Source organism: Rhea pennata, chromosome 17 (genome assembly GCF_028389875.1).
Source record: "Rhea pennata isolate bPtePen1 chromosome 17, bPtePen1.pri, whole genome shotgun sequence".
Classification (NCBI taxonomy): Eukaryota; Metazoa; Chordata; class Aves; order Rheiformes; family Rheidae; genus Rhea; species Rhea pennata.
Genome location: NC_084679.1, coordinates 9011434 through 9034325, shown reverse-complemented (window position 1 = coordinate 9034325; position 22892 = coordinate 9011434). Strand labels below are relative to the sequence as shown.

The following is a 22892-nucleotide window of genomic DNA, read 5'->3' as shown; positions in this document are numbered from 1 at the left end:
GCTTCCCGCACCAACGCAGCGCCGTTGTGACCGGCTCGGGGCCCTGCCGCCGCCGCCGCGGCCCCAGACAAAGAGCGCGCGGCTGCCCGCGCTCTGCCGCGTCATGGCCGCCCGCCTCCGCGGACGCGCCCTCCCGCCACACGGACCACCGCCTCCGTCCCGCCCCCCGCTGCCTCTGACTGGCCAGGCACCGTGGGGGGGGTATACGCCGCTCGTGCCTCTATTGGCAGGGCGGGTTAACATGCGTGGGAAGAAACCAATAGTTATCGAGAGTTCAAATTCGTGACAGCCGAGAGGTGCAACGCAATTGGCTTGGCAAGAGGCGAGTCCCGCCCGCGGGGACCGGAGCTGCTCGGAGCAGGCGTTTAAAGATGGCGTCGGCGGCACGGAGTGGGGGGCGGTTTCCGTGAAGCGGCCGCGGCAGCGCTTCCCCCACCGCCATCCTCACGCCCGGGCAGGAGGAGCGGCGGGGACCCCGGGAATGGCCCAGGTGGGTGCTGGCCCGGCGGGCTGCAGCGCGGCGGAGGGCGTGCACGAGCGGGGCCTGCGCGGCCCAATCGCCGCGGCGCGGGCAGTAACCCCTGCGTCCCCGCGGGCCCCTCCTGCGGGCCGCGAGCCGCCGCGCCCGCCTCTCTCCCCCGCCCCCTCCCTGGCGGCAGCGTCGCCCCTCGCTCTTTCTTTTTCTGCCGCCTCCCTGGAGCTGCGCTCGGCGCCGTAGGAGCAAAGGAAACGCCGTAGCTTTATACTCCTCCCCCCCCCCCCCCGCGTTAACCCTGGCATGATTTTATACCGCGTAGCGTGAGGGTGCGGGGCGGGGGTGGCGGGAGCTTTTCTCCCCCTTTACCCAGGGGAGGGAGAGCCCGCAGGGCTGAAGAGACTCTCTGCTGCCGTGCAAAGTTGTGAAGAAAACGCAGCCCTCCTTCCCTGCCGCGTGCGTGCCCTCCCGCCCTCCTTTCTCTTGGCCCTTCTGGTACGTTGGGGGTGGTGACGGGCGAGTTGGGTGTCTCCTAGCCCTCAGGGTTCTTCTTCACGTGCCCCTTCTATTCACGGTGAAGCACAGGATGTGTTCCTCTAAATTACCTGATTCAGTCTCTGGAATGACGTAGGTACCTAAACTTTCTTCTTCTTTTTCCCTGGAAAAATAAAGGTCTCTCCTTTGCACCTCTTTGTCCTTGGCATGGATTAATGAAAGAGGGTTTTCTTTTGATGTTTTCAGAGTAAGGAGGCTTTTACTGCAGATTCTCAGATCTCTGCTTCTGTCTTCTTTAGTGATCCTTTTCTGATGTTTCCAAAGGGAATTTTTCTTCAACTCCCGCCTCGCTTTTTCTTTTTTTTAATGGTGGATGGGAGAAGAGGGGTGTTACTCTCACTTGATTATATTCCTTTCCAAATAAAATTCTGAATCTGCCAGCTGTATCTCCTGCACCTAGTTCTCAATGTAATGGGTATTCCATTAACGCTAGATTTATCTGTAGCATCTTTTTACTTGCTGTGAAGGTAGACCTAAAATAATCTAAGAGACAGTTAATGCTTTCCCTCTTAAGGTGGAATTGAGAGCTTGTTGTGTGAGCCCATTCCTTTTGTTTACTCCATTAGTTAGAGACCTTGGAGTTGGTTCTTTAACTTTAGTTTCATGAGTATTTTTCTTCTGCTTAGGTAACTTGAGGACTCTTAATTCTGGATGAGAAATCAGCTTGCTAGTTGTTTGTGTAATTTTTTTTTTTGATTGCTAGGATTACTTTGCTTTTTGGTGGAGCAAGAGAGCTCGTGTCTGTTGCTTTTCTTTACAAGTAAGAATCCAGTTGTTAGGTGAATGGAAGCATGCATTTTGTCCTTTCTAGACTCTGAATTGCAGAGCATCGATGACTTCCACGAAATGGTGCTTCTTTCAGAATCTTCCTGTGCTAAAGCTGATAATAGGGAGAGAAGTGAGTTCTTGTATGTAGTAGCAACTTACAGGATGTTTTCATTTGGAAATTCCTGTTCTGTTTTTTGTGGAAATAAACAATTCAGTCTCCTTTTTGTTTGTTTGTTTTTTATTCTAACACTTCAAACTTAGTAAAAGTAAACTTATTCTTAACACTGTGTGTCTGAAGAACATAAAACAGGCATGGAGGATGACGAGAAGGTAGATGATTGTGAACGAGAATTACTTTGACAGGGGTTAGAGTTAAGTGGATTTTTAAGCACGATCAATGCATCTTAAATTTTGTTCTGCAGAGTTGCTCTTTGGAGCCAGAGGATGAGGGAGAGAACTTTATATTTGGATAGCAAGTAAGGAGGATTTGCTTAGAGACGCTCTTCCTTTTGTGTTCCACCAGATGGGAAGTTAGCAGTTTCTGGCAAAGATGCCAGATTCTTTTTGAAAGACGTTTTTTCTGAAGACAGGATCTGTGATACGTTGTTCCTTGTTCCTAATCGCAGCTACAGGTAGTCATGGTGAAAGTTGGTTCTTCATTGAACTCGCTTAAAAGGTTGCTGGAATGCTGTTCTAGAAAGGGAGTTTCTCTTTGAGTTTAGGTAGTACCAGTTAAAGATTCTAAGGTTATGTTTTTCTCTTTTTCAAAAGAGATAAAGAGATACTCCTTTGTGTGTGCAAGTTTTTTTTTTTTTTTTTTTTTTTTTTTTGATCCATCTATTTAGACAGAGAGAGTAGGTAGTGAAACTTGCTAAACAGAGAAAAAGCTGAGTGTTTCCCCCCCCCCTCCTTTCCATAGATTTGGATCTATAAGGTAACTAAACCAAGAGGAAGAGTTTCAGTATACTACTTTTGTTGGGAACTTACTCAGTTTGCTATGTTACATTTAGGTGTTCACTGTGTATCTGTTTCTTTCAGTTTACTTTATAACATGAATCCTTTTCAAATGGTGTGCTGAAATGTGGAATTTGTGATAGCTCCAGGATATCAGCTGTGCATTTGTGTTTTCTCCGGTTCATCCAGAGTTCCTTCAGTCTTTGTGCAGTGGACTGTTTTAGCTGACTGATGTGCTCCGTATCTTTTAAAGTTACCCCTGACTTTGCTATGATGCTTTTTGAAAGGTGTCTGAATCCTTTTAGGCATATTTGGCAAGTATGAGAAGCAGGCTTGACAGTCAGCTTTCTGAATCTTGAAGGAACTTCTTGGTGAAACTTGTTAGGGCCTTAGAGAATAAGATCTGTTCATTCAGGGCAAGTTAACTAAAGATTACAATCGACAGGTGAACTTGTTCTATATTTTTGTATTACATAACTTAATATGTTTAGGTTTTTTGTATGTGGTTGTTTGATTATCTTCATCTAAGATATATTTGGTTGTTTTTAATCTAGAGGCCAATCTAACTCACCTTTTTAGGCTTCTATTACTTCTCTCTTTCCTATAGTAGCTGATATCAAAGGGAAAACCCTTACTGGCTTTTTTCAGCCTCTGGTATGAAGGGTATGTCTTAAGCATCAGTTAACAAGAAAAAGTAGGTGAGAATTGGAACACTCTTGTACTCTGCTTCTTCCTTTTTGTAGTTTATAGGGTTTAAGATGAAAGAATGAGATAACTTAGGCATTTAATTTCCAGTAGTTAATGAATTTATACTGTGACCATTTACTTTTGTTCGGAATTAATGATAGGAAACTAGCAACTTATTCAGTCTGCTTCTTATCAGAAGATGAGAAGAGGAAATGATATTAGATGTAAATATATTTCTAGAGGTGTTCTGTGTTACATGACATTTCAACATCTGTTGAAATACTAAGGAATTGATCGCTACCCTTTAAATTCATCCCATCCTAAATACATAGAATTGTTTGTCTTAGTGTTGAATGAGCTGCTTTCCATTCTGTGTGGTAATATGTTCTAATGTATTCACAACAAAGATGGGGGTTATTCTAGAGCCTTTATCAAAATGGAGTCATATTCCTTAGTAGGAATAAGACATGCAGTGCATGTCAAGCTCCATGTCTTGAATGTGTCTTACAGTTGGGTGTATAGAAGAAAAAAAAAACAATTCTGCTGCCCAGCAAAATTTTTATGGTTGAATCACTAAAACAGGAATATTAGCTCATTTATATTTTTGTTTTCTTCCAGCCTCCAGGTAGGTAGGTTCTGTATGTTTTTAATTTTCACTGGTTCTATTATAACTGCTGCTGCTCAAATTCCTGCTTTGCCCCAGTTGGTGTTTGTACACTGCTGTTGAAGTTTTTTTCTGTCTAGGCTGTTCTATCTATACAGATACGTTATAGAATTATGTTTGGCTTCTCTAAGTCCCCAGTGACAACCCAGGCTTTCTGCCTTTTTGTCTTCGTATGTTGTGAAGTGACACTTCTCCTTCTAGCATGTTTGGGTAGACTTTCTCTGCTACCTGGAAATACTTTGAACAGAGCAGATTCAGCCAGCTGATTTTCTTAGGCGGAGTAACACTGCTTTGTTTCCAGCTAGTAGGAAGATTTAAACCCAGTTTGGGGTGGCACAGAGGGACTTGGAGAAACCAAAATAGCAGGTAAGAAATTATAATCATATGTCCTTTTCCTTTCCCTAGGTGCTTACAGTCCTGCGCAGATGACAAAATTATAATTTAAGAATACATCATATACATAATTATGGAAAGAGCCCACTTAATATAGCAAAAACATAAAGTTGCTTAGAGCAATTGAGTATTTGTTACCTAAAAGGACCTAAAACATTACCTGCTAAATGCCTTTCAGAATTAATTTGAGTTTTAACACTGTGCATCTATACCTGAATCCATTAGACATACCAAATCTATAGTCTCATAATAGTATGGCTCAAACAAAAGAATACAAGATCAAACATCTAATAATTGATTATCTAGAGATTCTCTTGTAAATTGTTAGTAAAATATCAAATTTCCTGTTAAAGTGTTTAGTGGTATTTCAAAAATACCTGGTAACTTAATTTTTTAAAAAGCCATCTGCTGTATAAATCATAGTTGTTAAAAGCTTGTCATTTTTTTCAAATTATGTTAAACTTCAAGTTAGTTTTCCTTTCTGTGGTGTTGGTAAGTATGGCTCTAATACGAATTTGTTTTAAATTCCTCTAGTTTTTAATCTAGCCTACATAAAAACCTTGCTTAATGCCTTGCCTGCTAACCAAGCAGCAGTAGTCAACAGGTGATACAGACAACTGTGCATTAGCAAGTTCTTGTACTTGTGCACAGATCAGGAGATAGCAATCTAATTTCAGCCTTGTTCAAAATGGTATCAAGATCTGGTGGCATTGTCAGTATTGAAAAAAAGAGCTACAAATTTCAAGTAGTAATAAAGGTAGAGCAAGGAATTACATGCTTTTTGTGGCTGGTATACTTTTTCTGTTTTTTCTGTGACAAATACCTTTTCTCTTCTTGTAGGTTGAAAGAAGAAAAGGAGAGCTGCTTGTCCAATGAAGATGCAGTCTTAGTCTTCAGCTATTTAAGCTGAATGCATTGTGATTTCCAATAATTGAGACAGTGATTCTGAAAGCTGTCTACATTAATGAAAAGAACAATGTAGTCAGCTTAACTGAATCATCAGTGTTGCATATTGAGTAGAACATGATAAACCTATTTTGATGGACTTATGCATGTTAGGATTATAGATATATACATTTATTTAAAGCATTTTTTTTAAATCAGTAGTTTTGCAGTTTTAAATATGGAGAAATATGAAAATGTACCTCCCCTCCCTAAAGAACCTGCAAGAGAAATGAATGTGGAGAATCATACTTGTCCCCCACCTCTGCCGCCTAATGAACAGCCTCCACCACCTCCCCTGCAAACGTCCAGTGACGCAGAGGTAATGGACGTTAGCTCTGGTGGTGATGGACAGTCAGATACCCCTGCTGGGGACACGCACAGTATCTGCAGAGCACAGCTTCTCACAAAGGGATCTGCCTGCTACAAAAGTCGTCTTATAATAGACCCTAACAGTAGTGACCAAAGCCCAAGAACTGCTCGTCATGCACCTTCAGTTCGAAAGTTCACCCCAGATCTTAAGTTACTTAAGGATGTAAAGATTAGTGTTAGCTTTACAGAAAGCTGCAAAAGCAAAGATAGAAAAGTGCTGTACACTGGAGCTGAGCAAGATTATAAGGCAGATACAGATTTTGGTATTAATAATGTCAATGGGGATTTGCATGTTTGTCCTTTTGCTGGTAGTAATGGTAAAGCTATAGGAACAGGGGGTGAAAGTGATGACAAGAAGGAGGATGAAAATGATACTGATCAGGAAAAGAGAGTGGAATATGCAGTTCTGGATGAGTTAGAAGATTTTACCGACAATTTGATGGAAATAGATGAAGAAGGAGGAGGGTTCACATCTAAAGCAATTGTTCAAAGAGATAAAGTGGATGAAGAAACCTTGAATTACTCTTATGAGGTAAGTAAATCCATAGTTTTTGGTGGGGTGAGGGTTAAAAGTGGTTAGAAAGAAATATGCAAAGACTTTAAGACAATCTCTACTAGAAGTGTCTAGTGCTAGAGTCAAAAAGGCAAAACTTTCGGCGACAGAATTACTGATTTTCTGTCATCGTGTACAGAACTTTTCTTTGGTTGAAAACTTTTGTTAATTATCTTGGTAAAACTTGCAAGTAGTGTGACAGCTTCTACTGTCTTGTTTAAAAAGAACATTTAAAGGGCTTCTTACAGTCTTACAACCTCGGCTCATATTTGTCCTGGAAAATACTAGTTCTCATTTATGAAAACTTATTTTTTTATTTTTCAGTCTTTTTACTGGGATCATTGAAAATCTCTAGTTTCTCTCTGAATGGAAGTACATAGAAATAATATGTACTTTTTCTGTACAAGGAGGACGGAAGGTAAGCAGCTTCAGGAGGATAGTATCTGATGCTGTCTCTTTCAGGATGATTTTGATAATGATGTGGATGCTCTTCTGGAAGAGGGTCTTCGAGCTCCCAAAACACGGAGAGTAGAAAATGAGAAATATGGCGGTGAAAGTGATCACCAGTCTGATGGAGAAACAAGCGTGCAGCCAATGATGACCAAAATTAAAACTGTACTTAAAAGTAAGTTAATGTTCATTAAACATCTGTATATTTTTTGGTGTGATACGTACGTAGAACAAAGGTACATGTACATTGCAAACAAAGGTACATTGGGCGCAAAGGTACATTGCAAACAAAGTAATTTTGGTCAAATAGTGGATATGTTAGAGATTTTACTGTTTAAAATAAAGGACTTAATTCTGGTTTGTGTTGTGCCTTTGCTGAAAAACTTGATACTATGAGTTTTTATTTCTAATTGATGATCCTTAACAAAAAGGATTCTCTCTGCAGCCATCAGAGAAAAGAGCTGCATTGAAACAGAATATTTAGAGGCTGAAATTACAAGAATTTTTCATCAGTAAAATAAAATGTAGGAATTAATGACCACTCATCCTTTTATGTATGAGTATTTGAGAAAGGTGGAAGGTAACACTGAAGATGACAGGGATCCAAGGAATACTTGGTGGTCTGCTGATTTGGAATAGACTGTTGTTTTGAGCAAAAAAGTGGAAAATTGAAGGGATTCAGTATAAGAAATAAGGTTGGGAGAGCAGGAACAGAAGGAAAGGTGAAAGACAAGGTGATAGGGGAAGTGAATGTAAGTAAGTCTGATTACTCAAGTGACAGTAGAGCTGGTCAGATAGAGCTCGGTTTGCGTGTGAAGTGCAAAACAGCTATTCCAGTGAGATGTGAACTGAAAAGCCTTGACTTACAGCACTTCCCTAACTCATTGTTGGCTATTCGGATCTGTAGGTCTAGACAATTCTAAATTCGGAGTTATCCCCGAGTGTCAAGTGCAAAATTTTCTAATGGAAATTTCAATTGTTTCAAAACCAAGTCTGATTTTTCCATTGAATACTTTGGTGCCCATGTTTATGTAGATTAGCAGGTTGAGAAGACTAAGGAGAATGGAAAAATCTACTGGTGAAATGAATAAATCAGTCTGTATAAAAATCAGTGCTGTTACTGCTTTTCGATTAAATGTATCACAGAATCCATAATCTGGCAAGATTTAGTGTGGTTTAGAAGCATATAGCTTTTTATTAAAGTAAAACAGTGTTTTTACAAAACTTTTTTTTTAGTCTTATTCAGAATCATTATATCCTCTGAGACTGAGAAAGCAATAAAAATAAAAATCTTGATTCTTTTCCTGTTCTATTAAGGCGTCTGTGCAAGTTTAAAGTCATTCTTTGTTTAAAGGTCGTGGCCGCCCTCCTACAGAACCTTTGCCAGATGGATGGATCATGACATTCCATAACTCAGGCATTCCTGTATATCTGCACAGAGAATCTAGAGTTGTTACCTGGTCTAGACCTTATTTCTTGGGAACAGGAAGCATAAGGGTGAGAACTCAATTTTTTAAATATTTGAGATTCAAAAAACTAGACATGTTCTTTATAATGACTGAATGGTTTTCTACTCTAGCAGGTTTATTTCCAGTGTTATAGTTAAGCTGTTTGAAAAGTAAACTTATGTTTTTAAAAATGTTACATGATTTTTTTTCTTACATATTTTTTTCCATTTTGCAGTGAGTTTGGGCAGTTAAAGTGAATGAATTCGTCTTGCATTTGCTTTCTTTGCACAATGTTGGTTTTATTTCACCATGAAATGCACTCAGATCACTTATTTCCTGAAGTGTTCTTAGGTTGTTTATTTGTAGGCATACTAGCCTGAGCTGTGGTGTGCTTATCTACCTGTGATATTCATGAACCTAGGAGTCTGCATAGGTTGGTTTATTGTTGTGACTTAACCCCACTTAAAGTTCAGTAGATTACCTGAAGGGCTGTGTTATTTGTAATTGAACAGCATGTAGTTCAGATTTAAAACAATAAATACATTGTTGAACAGTGCTGTTGGCATCATCAGTGTTGAACAATGCGAAGATATCACAATGGTGGACACACTAAGATCTTGAGTAGAATTAAGATTGCTCAGGGAGCCCAAGCCTACAGTAAATAACAGCAACTTTCATGTTGAAGACGGTTGGATCTTTTGTTCTTGTGGTTTTGGTTTTGCTTTTGGTGACCTAGAAGTACTGAAACTTTGTGTATTATTTTATATTTGCAGAAACATGATCCTCCCCTTAGTAGCATTCCCTGCTTGCATTACAAAAAAATGAAGGAAAATGAGGAAAGGGAACAAAACAATGACATAACCCCAAATGGGGAAGTATCACCCATAAAGCACATAGATAAATCTTCAGAACTGGACTGCCAAACGGAAGAGCCAGATTCCACTGCTGCTGATTCTGGGCCTTTAGATGACAAAGACCCATCAGGGGGAGATGCAGCACAAGGAGCCTTAGGACAAGTTAAGGCCAAAGTTGAAGTATGTAAAGATGAATCTGTAGGTAAGAATGGAAAGCAGACTCTTTTCTTTGCTAGAGTTGGGGGAATGGCAGTTGGAACACTTGCGCTTTATTCCTGACTTGCCAACGGAATATTATCTTGCTCAAGATCAAGTGGTAAGTTTTCTTTCTGTATGGTTTATCCTATGCAAAGATCTGGAAATACAGGTCCAGTTTTATAAATCAGTTTTGATCGTAACAGGAAGGGAGACGTATCCTGGAGGGTGTTTACTGAAGACTTTTGAGAGTCTGTATGTGAAGATTTTTACACACACAAGTGAAGATTTGGGGGATTTAGTGCTGTAGACTTTCTCAGTCTAATTCAGTTAAATTAATGGTATCATATAGATTGCTGTTATTAGGTATGTATGTGTGAATTTTCCTGTAAATAGGCTTTTCTGCGCGTTCTCTGTGTTGTCTTAGTTGTGTCTGTTTTCAGCATAACCACTTAAGGTAAATGAAGCAGGTGGACTGGATTTGCTTATTCACTCAATATAATAGAATAAATCATGCAAATGCAATTGCACTCGTGCAAAGGGGTGTGATGCTTCAATATTTTATTTATGTAAATCTGATAATTTCTATACAAAAAGCTCCTGAAAGAGGTCATGCCAGACTTGCCTGCCCAGCTTACAGAAAAACTTACAGAGAAATCTGATGAACCTCTTATCACAACTTTGTACCTGAGAGTACTATGTAAATCACTGTTGCTCAGAATACTGATAAATCAGATCATAGGCTACTGCTTGTCTTCATGGTGTTCAAATGTAAAACTTAACCTTGTCATTATGTGTGTCCCATTTAATCCTAAAGTTGTGTCAAAACATTTAAAAAGATCTAATAAAATCAATACATATTAGAACTAAAAAACAGTAAGCTTTTATCTTCCACATATAGTTCATCTGTCTCTCTCCTTAAAGAGGACCTTTGCTGTATTATTGAAAAAAGAATATTCAATGAATGATCATGTATAAGTGTGACTTGCATTTGAAATTTGTTGTGGAAGGAAGTAATGTCTGCAGCTTTCTGTTGTTCATTTACATCTTGACATTCTACTCTCTTATTTTTTTTGTTGATTGCATCTGCAAAAATACCCTATAAAGGAAATGCGGCTGTGCTTCAAGAGACAGTTTTCTGTTTAGAAGCTAAAAGGTAGTCAGAGAATTTATGGAGCATCATTATATAGTGTTTCTGATACACTATTTAATAAGTAGGTAGCAGTAGTTTTGACTTCAGGAAACAGAGGTTTATAGCATAGTACTGTTTTTCACTGTACACATTGCTTTTAGATAATGAGAAGGTGCATAAGTGCTGAAGGAAAGGCTCACTAAGCAGTACAATTACTGGTGTTTTGCTAGATAGTATGCCGATTGGAGCCTCGTGAAATCTTCAAGTGACATTTTTTTCCCCCCAATTGCACAAACATTTTGAGTTTGTCAGATTAATGGGAAAACTTGTAATTAATTCTGTTAATGTAAAATCGTACCTTAGCCTTGAATACGTGAACTGAAGTAACTGGGGCTTTTGCCAGTAGTCTAATAAAAGGTTTACATCATGTTTGCAGCAGTGGGAATGCTTAATGCTTTCGTAGCAGTCAATGAGAGAGTAACGTGCTTGTATTTCTTAGACATAGAGGATTTTAGACGCTACCTTGAAAAGCGTTTTGACTTTGAACAAGTTACCGTAAAAAAGTTCAGAACCTGGGCTGAGAGACGGCAATTCAATCGTGAAATGAAGCGGAAGCAGGCAGAATCTGAGCGGCCTATTCTGCCTGCCAATCAGAAACTCATTACCTTGTCTGTGCAGGATGCACCCACAAAGAAAGGTCAGTTCCATCAAATTATGCATATCAAAGGCTAATTACAGTTCTGAGCTTGACTAGAAAAAAAAATAAATCTACTTTCTTCTTTTTCTGGAATTCTGTGCTCTTGGATTTACCATGTTGCATAGTAAAGGAAAAAAAAAATCTATCAAAACATATTTTGTATTAAAAAATACGTTCCTCAGTCCTAGTAACTATTTACCACCTGTAGCTAGTTGTTACTGTAAATTGTCACTGAAAACTCTTCTGCCCAGTAACTGAATGCTGCTGCCTTTTTAGTTCTGTATCCGTTCTAATCGGTCTGATTACAAATTAGGGACTGATTACAAATGCCAAAATGATCCAGGTTAAAACTATGATTAAAAGTGTTAATTTAAACCATTTTGACATGTAAGAGAGAACTGTGTGTGCAGTTATATACCCTGTGGTGTGAAGGAGTGGACATTATGTCTAGACTAGATTAACTTAAACCTGTACTGATTGTATAGCCAGAGTAGCATGTTCAGCTGCAATATGGTGATAACCTTAAAAAATTAGCTTGTCAAAATATTTGCTGTTTCTAATGTAAATGTTACATGCTTTAAGATGATGTGAGTATGTAGGGAAATGACAACAAAGTGAATTATTGTGTTACCTTGTGAAAGATGATTGGTTGTAAAATTTTTAGTTAATACATTTTATTCTGAGTTGAAGGTTTAGAGCTACATTACAACCATTTAATTTAAGGACTTATTTGGACTTTATGTATCTAAATCATAGTGATATGGACTGCCTTTTGTCACATCCTGCCGTTATGCCCACTGAGGCAGGGCTTGTGTTCTTGATACATGATTTTGTTTTAGGAAAGAACTGGAGACTTAAAAATGCAAAGAACATGTTGAGGGCAGGAGGACAGTGACCTGACCTGTAGCCGGGTAAATAGGATTTTCTGAAAAAAACAGGAGAATTTTTTGGGTTTCTGGAATTATGATCTACATGCTTAGTGTTAGCAGGGAGATAAAAACGCATGTTTAGGAACGGATTAGAAGATTGATTTCGGCTTTGATTTCAGGTGCTGAAAATGCTGCATTACATTTAACTTAGGCAGGACACTTACCTCTTGTCACTTGCAATTCAATCTTTTTTGTTTTGAGGTTTTGGAAGCAATTTTTTTTTTTTTTTTTTTTTTTTTTTTTTTTTAAGACTGGGATTACTTAGTTGTCTTCCCCCCCCCCCACTTTCTTTTAGAGTTTGTCATTAATCCCAATGGGAAGTCTGAAGTTTGCATACTGCATGAATATATGCAACGAGTCCTAAAGGTTCGCCCTGTTTACAATTTCTTTGAATGTGGTAAGTCTGTTAAGGTTTTTAACTGACCACAATGCTGTCTTGAAGGATTTCTACTCTGATGCTTGTATATTTTAAAAAATACCAAACAGTAAATAGACATTTTCCCTAGGAGATATCTTGAAGACCTACTATGAGCCAAATTCTAGCTAAATACTTTCCTTCTGTCTTAAAAGTGGCTCTTGAGGGCAGGAGAGAGGTTGTATTTAAGGCTACAGTGTGTTTTCACTTGGAAAAATATGCTAAAGTGGAAACAAACTTAAGTAACTCATTTGCATCTAAAAGAAAGCATCACTGAAATACAGGCAGTTTTGCTTATTATGCACAATTAATATTTGCTTAATTTTCTTACGTCATTGATATTAAGAGGATATGATTGTAAAGTATGTGTTGTTTCAGTGAGTCATCAGAATTCTGGGGAAAAAGAATGCTAAACCTAAATCTCTTCTGAAGAGTAATTATGGTATAGTTAGTGTAGGCTTTTGAGAAGGAAACAATTAAGAATTTGAAAGATTTGTGTAGACACATTGCACCCCCCCCCAAAGCTGCAATAATTTTATTTTTTTGTGGTTTTGTTCTGTTCCATTTTTCTTCCTACTAGCAAAGATTGCATTAGCATTTTAGCTAGGTAGAGTTTTAAAATTCTTTAACTTTTCAAGTTATTGTATGTGATGGTTATTGCCATGTCATGGAGGTCCTTATTTAAATTTGGTCATCCTTAAGAGTATGTATGAAGTGATCTTTAAAAGTGTAAGTGGAAGCTGAAAGTGGCAGCGTGGATCTAGTCTTTCATGCCGCTGTCTCAAGTCATTGCTAAAATTGTAATTACTTTAATATTTGTGGATAAATTATTAGTTAGATGCAAACTGCAAAAAGTTCATATGCAGTTGATGGAAACAGCTTTGATATAAATGTGGACCAATTTTACTCATAGTACTAAAAGGAAGGAAATTACTTAAAAGGTGGAGACACTGGTGTATGATTAGTGAGGAGTCTACGTGAAATGCTGAATGGATGTCTTTTAGTAGGTTTGTGCTTTTTAAAAAGATTTTAATTTTACTCTGTGTCAATGGTGGGAAAGGTAATTTAGTAGTTTCTGACACAGACTGTGCACTTGCTGCTAAGACTTCAGCTTATTTGAATTGAAATGAAGAATATAAATCCTGATAATGGGAATCTTCCATGTTCATGGTGAGTATTTTATATTGGGAGTTCTGAAAAGCTTCCCCACACACACACTTTTTTTTTCTCCTCCCCTCCTCCCTTTCCAGAGAACCCAAGTGAGCCTTTTGGAGCCTCGGTGATTATTGATGGAGTGACTTATGGGGCTGGAACTGCCAGCAGCAAAAAACTTGCCAAGAATAAAGCTGGTAATGTTCTTTTTTACTTAATACCAACTGGTGATTTTTTTATCTGTTTTCAGTTCTGCTTTGAAGATGACTGGTTTGCAATAGTAAGTAGGATTAAATTTATCAGTAATCAAAGAAGGTACACTTTCCTTCATTTTGGTAAAGAGGATAAAACTGCCTCTGCAACAGTATTTATGCCAGCCCAAGACTGAACAACTTCATGGGATAGAAAACCATGAAAAAAACACAGATGTTGACTTGCATACCAGCTATTGTCATATATTGAATAGCTGTAAGAACATGTATTCTAAGGAAAAAAAAAAAAGACTAATGAATGGATGCTGGGTTTTTTATATTTATAATACAGTCATCTGCTGTATAAACACCTGGCTTATGGGCTTTAGCAAAATGTAAACCTTTGTCCTCTTTAAAAACAAAACACTTCTGGTTGTTCTGGTTTTCTTTCTGGTACTAAAACTATTGCTTTAAACTGTGTGGGTTTTGCTGTTAGTTTCTAAGTACACCTCTACAGTAATCGTTCTAACTGTGTGGGTTTTTAATAAACATGTAGAAAATGAATACTTTGATGAGAATGTCTCTGATACCTTAGAAATTCTTACTAATTTCTTGATTGGAATGTCTTTGGCCTCAGGATTCAGGACAAAAATAACTTCTCAAAATGTGAACATGTGTAACAACCAGTGGTATTCTCTGCACTCATGAAATTTGTCGTCATAGCTAAAATCATCAAAACCCAGCACAGAGTTGTTTGTGCAAAGACAATGTATTTTGTTGCAGTATCTTAGGCAAATTCTGAATGTGCGATGTGTACAATACTTGTGTTGTAAAAATGTTGTGACACCTAAAAAATAGTAAGTCTCTTAAATTTTTAGGCCTCATGTAGATGTTCTAAGAGCTCTACATCACTTTAAAAATGAGAGTCAATAAATTTTCCTTTTAGGGGCATCTGCAGAAAGTGATTTCTTCTTGGGTGCAATTTAATAGTAGTGAGTCTTTTATTATTAACTTGAACACACAGAAATACATGGCTTTTTTTTTTTTTTTTTTTTTTTTTTTTTTAAAGTATAAGTGATTGTACTTCTTATGAAAGGAAAAAAGATAACTTACCTGTAAAGTTGTTCTTGAGGAGGAGTGGTGATTTTTAGGGGAAACATGAGGCTTGCTTAAAGCCTCTTTTTTATTCTGCTGTTTTTATTTAGAATCGTTTAAAATAAAAGTAATCAAGATACTGAATCATTTTCCACAGCTCGAGCTACACTGGAAATCCTTATTCCTGACTTTGTTAAACAGACCTCTGAGGAGAAGCCCAAAGACAGTGAAGAACTTGAGGTACTGATTCCTTGCCTGGTGAATATGATATTGGAAACTCTTTTAAGAACACTGCACCTGGAATATGAGAAAGATGAAAATTCATAGCATGTTTTTCTCAGTCAGATGGAAGTGTGAAAATCTTATGAAATCTGAAAATATTTTTTTTTGTTGAAGCTGATCAGAAAGTTTGCTGTGAAACAGAGCTTGTGCCCTGTTCTTGAACTGTCTAGCAAAATGTTGCTCTCTGGAGACCTGAGGTATTCTAAGACACTGAGTGCCCTGAACTACCCTGGCTTCCAGAATTCTTTGGTTGCTGGCTTGAAAAGATCAAAACTAGATGCTGTCTCTTTTTGTGTGATCTTTTTGAAAGACCAAGTAAGAACTAAAAAGTGCCTGAGCTTCTGAGACCTTTTTCACTTAGAAAAATAATTTAGATTTTTGTCTGCTAAAATAAGATGAGGCCTGACAATTTTAATGATGATGGTAAAGACCTCTATTATGCTTTTAAAAGTACTTTTTCAGCACAGGGCATCAGAATTTGTTTAGCGTATCACAGAAGAGATGAGGAGTTAAGAGCAGTATTGTGTCTTGCATAAAAGCTCAATAACCTTTTTCAATTCCTTTATAGTATTTTAACCATATCAGTATTGAGGACTCACGGGTATATGAACTGACCAGTAAAGCTGGACTCTTGTCTCCATATCAGATTCTCCATGAGTGCCTTAAAAGGTAAAACAGCATAATAAGGAGCAAATTCTGTTGCATATAGATGTTTAGGTCAGAGTTCATTGTTCGTTTGCTTGGGTGCTGGTGTGCACAGTGAATTCAGTAACTTGAGGATGCTTGTGGGCTGGCCAAGCCTGCGGTGCTTGCTGTGACTACAAGAGGCATGGTATGGCCTGAACTGATTACTGCTGTATTTTCCTTTAATTCATACTAGCTATTTATGCTTCTTGTCTTCTGAGATTAGGCTTTAGTTTTGGGGACTTTTTCCCCCCCTTATACAGGCTTGCCTTTCCATTCAAATCAAGATAGTGGTCTAAAGTAGTACTTTCTTATTAATATGTCTTAAAATATTAATTTAGTGTATCTAATTCCATTGCAATGACTGTTAAAGACAACTGTAACCATTTCAGTTAGTTGTAATTTTACTTATGATACTAATTCTGTTTATACTTAAGAAACCATGGAATGGGTGACACATCCATAAAGTTTGAAGTGATTCCTGGTAAAAATCAGAAGAGTGAATATGTCATGACTTGTGGCAAACACACAGTACGAGGCTGGTGTAAGTACACTACTTTAGTGTGACTTCTGATAAATTCCTTTTTCTCTTGTTTTCCTTTATTATCTGTTTTGCAGGAACTTGTTCAGCTATCTAGCTGGTTTTATGCTTACTCTACTGTTCTCTGATACCTAAATTTTGATAAAGCAGGTAAATGTTAGTGTTCAGCTAATTACAGAAGATCCTGATATGATACATATTTGTGATTGTTTTTACAGGCAAAAATAAAAGAGTGGGGAAACAATTAGCTTCTCAGAAAATCCTACAGCTACTGCATCCACATGTGAAAAATTGGGGCTCTCTTTTGCGTATGTATGGTAGAGAGAGTAGCAAGATGGTTAAACAGGTGAACATAATTTTGTTTGATTGTAACTTGTGATTGTTTTTTGGCATTTGCTTTGTTCTTTAATTAAAACGAAGATTTAATGATATCTATTTGACATAATACTGGTGTTCCCTGTCATGATAAACACAATGCGTGTTTGATGTGCAATCCTATGTTCCTCTGGATTGATTCTCATACCTAGCTATTGCCAAAAATATGTCTACTTTCACTGAGGATCACAGTTCTGTTGATCTCACTTAGAGTTTGCAGACTGAAATTAAATAACCTCATTCATATACAACTAACTCATTTGAATGTGTATTATTACTTAAGAAAATACAGCCATCACGTCCATGTATTTTCCACGTAATTCAATGTATTTGGATTTTTTTTTTGTTAAAATAGCTTTTCTATTATTGCTCATGGTTCTGTTGAATAGGAGACATCTGATAAAAGCGTGATAGAACTTCAGCAGTATGCCAAAAAGAACAAGCCAAATCTGCACATCCTGAACAAGCTACAGGAAGAAATGAAAAAATTGGCACAAGAAAGAGTGAGTAGTTGCTGTGCTTGCTGTGCATCTTTTTTTTTTTTTTTTTTTTTTTAATTTAGAAACAGGAAAAACACCACGTTAGACTTTCCAATTGTTCTTAGATTTTTTTATTGTTCTTCAGTCTTTCGTGTAAAGAGCATGTGTTTAAAACTTGATTTTTTGGGGGGTTGCTTGTAGAGAAGTTTTCATCCTCTATTTTTAAACAGGCGTATGACTTTATTTTACTCGCTTCAGTAAGCTGATTTTTAACATTAGAACAAGTTAGCCTTTCACAAAGACTAAGATATAAACTTGGCAAAAAATATGGAAACTTGTAAGACTATTTTAATACTTTGTTCTCTTTACATCTGTGTCATGGTTTTTGATTGATTTGTTGTTGTGTTGTTTTTTCTTTAGGAGGAAACACGAAAGAAACCCAAGATGACAATAGTAGAGTCAGCTCAGCCTGGTAGTGAACCTTTGTGCACTGTTGATGTGTAATGAGAAATCTTACAAGTGGGGAGCAATAACACAAATGGAGAAACTAGATTTTTCAACAATTATTTAAAGATCTGTTTGCTGCAGAATGCAAGATAACTTAAAATCCAAGCTGCTTCAGTTATGCATTGTTCTTTTTGCATCATCAGGGCAATATTACATTTTCCTTTATTCTGTATTTTCTTCCCCCTCACCTTTTTTTTTAATACCTCTGATATGTATGTTTAAAGGATTGATCATAAAGAGCTCTACTTTGGCAAATGCACAGAGAACAGGCATGTTCACACAGGATAAACTCAAGCAAGCACTTTTTCCTTGAAAGTCATCCAAGCTGTTTGAAATGGATGTGTTTTAAGGATCAAATTCAGAATATCTATGTACAGGTTGAAGCTGATACTAATATATATATATGTATACATATATATGAAATATATATACACCTTCTTGTATGAACATGCCTACAACTATTTTTGTGAAAAGTTTTTTTGCATTTCAGCACATAATAATATGCACTGATAAGACACTTTGACAAATACATGAAAGTGATGAGCAATGTTTAATGCCATAGGATTAGGCCAGTAATGTTGTTTCTTTTTTTGTTTATTTGTTTTGTCTCCTACCAGGCATAGTTATTCAAGATCATGGTAGGCAAGTTTGGTTGGCTTTTTTTGGGTGGGAGGCTTTTATTTTTTTTAAACAAAAAAAAAAAAAAAACTTGGAAAGAACAAGTGTACCTGCTAGTGTTAAGAGCAACAAGCTGGATATCCCCAATTGTTGGGTTTATTTTAATTGAAAAGAACTTACAATAGTTTACAGATCAATTGAAAGTGAAAAATATGGCCCAATTTTTTTGATTAGAATGAACACTGTAATGAAGTTTTGCCATTTTGAGAGGCTGTTTTCAAAGCTTGGAGCCAAAATGTAACTGAAGATGGTTGACAGTCTGAAAATATTTTGCCAATGCGTTGTTTAAAGATGTTCTACTTCCTCTCCCTAGCAATAAAAAAATTTCTCATTTTTTGGGGTCAGAATACATCTGACTTGATGAATTAAGTCTTAAGTAATTTGCACCATAAAAGCAAAGAATTTTAAAAGAACTTTGAGGAATCTGAAATAACTGCAGCAATTTTACTTTTTAAAGTTGTTTTTACTTTTTTATTACATTTTAGCTTTTGGAGAAAAAGTGTAACTTCTGCAATGAAAATTAGAATGTAGATTTGGAATACAACATAGAGTAAGGAGTAGAATGAGACCATAACAACTTGTATGATTAACATGAAATCATGAATATACAAATGTTTTGAAATACAGTCTTAGAAAACAGGCAGTACTCACTATGTCATATGAGGCTTTAGTAAATTAAGCACAGAAGAAATACTTTTGGCTGTAGTGAAAGCACTGCTTTTTGTGGGTTTTTATTTTCCCTTTTTGTTCGGGGTTCTTTACTGGGTGATTGCAGTAAATCTTCTCTTAGAACCATCTTTTGGGGTTCTTTGGTTTGTTCTTAAGAGTGAAAACCAAGTTAGTGGTAGAGCTTCTATGCTTTATCCAAGAGTCGTAAGTTGTACTGCTATTTTTACACTTGTGTAAGAGTGAAAGAGGTCAGTTCTTTATAATTGCTGCAGCTCCTGGTACTTACCTGGACAGTGAAATTTTATTTTATTTTTTATTTTTTTAAACCATGCTACATATGGTGTATTGCAGTATAATGAATTGTGCCTACTGAATTTTAACAATATTGGCATCAGTATTGTCAGACCTCTTTTAATATCACCTCTGTTATTTTGGAAATCTGTGGATTTTAATTTTTATTCCAAGCTAATGTTTTGTAATATGTTGCTTATAATGTCTGAGGTTAAATAGGATTGTTTGAAGAGTATTGGAGTCTTACCTGTTTCTGTGTTTGAGTGATATGCTCGGAGGTCTCTGCAAAGATTAAGTCATCCATTGCTCATTATTGTATTCAGCTTTTCAGTTCTGCAAGTTGTAATCCTGTTAGAACAGGATACGGGTAGTTGGAAGACTATACATAAACTATTATTTAAAGAAGTGGCCTATCTGAAAAAAAACTGAAAACAAAAAACCCCACTGCCTCTGCTTTTTTTTAGTATAGCTTTAATAAATCTCCATCTTTGAAAGGTATATAATATTGGTGCAGTACTGACAAACAGTGATTGCTGTTTGTCTCTTTAATTTTCTTTTTTTTTCCTTTTTTTCCCCCCCCCGTAAAGACAGGGCTTATATCTTCTATGCCTAAATGTATTAACTGTATTAGGTAGGTTTTTGTCAGCTTGTGTGTTTTCAGCAGAAAAACCTGTGCTTGGATAGCACTGTAAAAGACAAATCACCCTTGTAGATCTTTATTTTTCTGAAATCAGAATGTCAATGTTTTTGCAGGTCACCTGCAGAATATCCATAGATGCCTCACAAATTTGTTTTTATGGTTTTTAAGAGGATTGCTGTATTACCTCAGTCTACCACTCTCTGAATCACAAGGTGACCATTGCCCTTAATTAAAACATCCAGAAATTTCATTGTGAACCAAAGCCTAGAACATATTATGCATTCTTAAAAAAAAAAAGAGAGAGAGAGAGAGAAAAAGAAAAAGAAAAGGAAAAAAAAGGGGGAAAAAAAGATGGTATTAGACCTTGCTGCAGCCTTTAACTGGAGAGATGTCCAGAAAATAGCGCAATAACTGCTGGAACAAACAACTGCTGTTTATTGTCATTGTGAAGTATTCTTGTGTTTTAATGTTTACTATTGTTTGGAGTATAACAGTCTTGCATTTGCACATAAGCACGAGCTGCTGTGATAGAGGATAGATCATTGCATTAACTTCAGCTTCTGCATGAACACTTACAGTGTGATTCAAGATGTATCCTAAATTTGTCTTGTAACTCTTTGTGTGTTTTCTAGGTAATCGGCTGTAAAGGTTTAGATCTTGATTGTATGAATGCATAAAACAACTGCTGCTTTTGTCACTGATATTTGTTCTTTATCCCTCCCGTATCCCAAGAAAGATGGGTATTTTTATAGGGATGGAGTGTATGTTTAAGAACAGTTCCATTCTTTGGGAGTTAGACTTTTTGCTTTGCATATTATGTGCTTCTTGACAAAAGTGTGGTATATTGACTTTAAGGGTTAAATTAGTGTGCATTCAAATCTGTATGGTACTGATGGAAAACTTACTGTGACTTCCAGTGAATAGTCAGATGCTACCTATTTAAACACCAGTTACTCAGCTTTTTCTTACATATTTATTAAACAAAGTGGATGAAGTAGCTGGGTACTCAGATGCTTGGAAAGGCTATTATGCATAAAATTACCTGTCATATGTAAACTTCCAATCTCCTGTGATGCTGTTAGACTGTATGTAAACATACATACTGTAACATCAAGTATTTAAAAGCCTCATGACATCCTATTAATTCTCTAGACTGTACTTTGATTCTGGAGTAAAATTCCGAAAGTAATAGCCTCCTCGCTTCCTGTGGGAAGTTACACGAAGTGCAAGAAGCCATGCTGTTCTTTACCAAATAAGATGATCAGTTACAGTATTCTGAGGCGTGTCGGAGATGGGAAAGTGAAAAACAAAATCCATTCTTATTGCCCAAGTAGGTAACAGTGGTTGCTGTATGAATTGTATTGGGTGCAGTTGCTTGATGCCAGTGCTAAATTAGTACAACTATAAAGCCTCATTTTCACTGAGCCTCTGCTTGCTTTTTTTTCTGCACAATCATATAAGCCTATGTGTTTGGTCTTTGAGTACTACATGTGTATTTTTCAGACAATTAGTTTTGAGCAATAAAGTTTGATATTATAAAAATGATGCAGTCTGATCAGTATTGTGGTAATGTAAACATATTTAGAAAAGGAATTTTTTTTCATTCATTCCTGTAAGTATTTTTAAATAGAAATTAAATTTCTTGAAACAGAATTTGTATTTTTACTTAAGAAGTATCATCAGTGTTGGAAACAACATAGTCTGAAGCTGCTGTTTTTGATATCTGGTATCGCTGGCCTGTCCAGGAGGGAAAGGGTATTAGTGAGTGCTTGCTCTGTACTAACTTTTTTTTTCCCAACCTGCATTAAATGCAGGTTGAACATCAGAAGTATGTTCAATAACTTGAATTTTAAAATGTAATTCCTTTAACGATCAGTGCTTTATTCTGCAGTGTGCATTATGTTCTCTTAAATTAATACTAGGTGTGAACACCTGTACATAAGTATTAATCCTAACTGATGAACAACTTGTGTGCAATAGCATTGTCAAACAGGTGTATTTTCTCACCTGCTATGTACCGTGACAAGCAGCAGTTTATGGTGCTGAGTCTGGTACTAAGTACTGCTCACTAATGGCACTCCTGCTTATGGCCTGGTTGTCTTCAGTACCATGCTTATTCTGTTAAAAATTTGCATTAAAATAAAGCTGTCTTTTTCTCTTACGGCACAGGCCTGTGGGTAAAACAGTTGGGAACATAGTTAAGATCCTTTGAGTCTAGGGCAGAGAACTGGAAGAAAGAAGTACTGAGTTTGGAAGTACTCTGGTTACAGCCTCTCAACAACAGAACAAGCTGAGGTAATCTTCCTGTTACTTTCAAGCTGTTATCTCATTCTTCAGTAATCCTTGAATTAGATATCACTCTTCTATAAATGCACTATGAGGCTGAAGTAATCTTTTTACAGCTACTACACAATCAAGAAGCCTCAACAAAGGTGTAAAACTTCCAAGAGATCATTGTGAAACATGAATTATTTGATTAAAAGTCTCCACTTAGACTTACTGACAGTCTGACAGGAAAATGTTCCCTGAGATCATTTAATTCCTGAGGGGAGTGGAGCACCTAAACTTCCTTAGCAGTTCCTGCTGAGATCAATGGCCCCTCTCTAGTGTCTGTTCTGGCTTTAGGTTTTAATAGGGGAGGGTGTGCCTCTACTGAAATACTTGTATCTCATAGGAAATGATCTAAGAAAGCCTTTACAGCATTGTCAGTGACAGTGCAGTAAGAGCAGTCTCTGACTGAAACTAATCTCAACTGTAGAAAAGAGCATTTTTATTAGAATATGAATGGAGACCCTGTTACTTCCTGGTGAAGATTTAGCAAGTGA

At 37.1% G+C, this 22892-nt stretch overlaps 1 protein-coding gene across 4 annotated transcripts; it reads left to right on the top strand.

Annotated features, from left to right (window-relative positions):
- The first annotated feature begins 366 nt into the window (after positions 1 to 366).
- DGCR8 (DGCR8 microprocessor complex subunit) lies at positions 367 to 21651 on the top strand. Of its 4 annotated transcripts, none has more exons than XM_062590165.1 (15): positions 367 to 490; positions 4409 to 4469; positions 5337 to 6342; positions 6826 to 6988; positions 8168 to 8310; positions 9035 to 9317; positions 10942 to 11139; positions 12364 to 12465; positions 13734 to 13832; positions 15079 to 15161; positions 15772 to 15872; positions 16325 to 16431; positions 16647 to 16774; positions 17193 to 17306; positions 17703 to 21651. In XM_062590165.1, the coding sequence occupies exons 3-15, from the start codon at positions 5620 to 5622 to the stop codon at positions 17784 to 17786; spliced, it is 2328 nt and encodes a 775-aa protein (XP_062446149.1). In that variant the 5' UTR covers positions 367 to 490; positions 4409 to 4469; positions 5337 to 5619; the 3' UTR covers positions 17787 to 21651. The 4 variants fall into 4 exon arrangements, with proteins under 4 accessions (XP_062446149.1, XP_062446147.1, XP_062446150.1 ...); XM_062590163.1 differs by having other exon boundaries at positions 4405 to 4469; XM_062590166.1 differs by lacking the exon at positions 4409 to 4469.
- The last annotated feature ends 1241 nt before the right edge of the window (positions 21652 to 22892 follow it).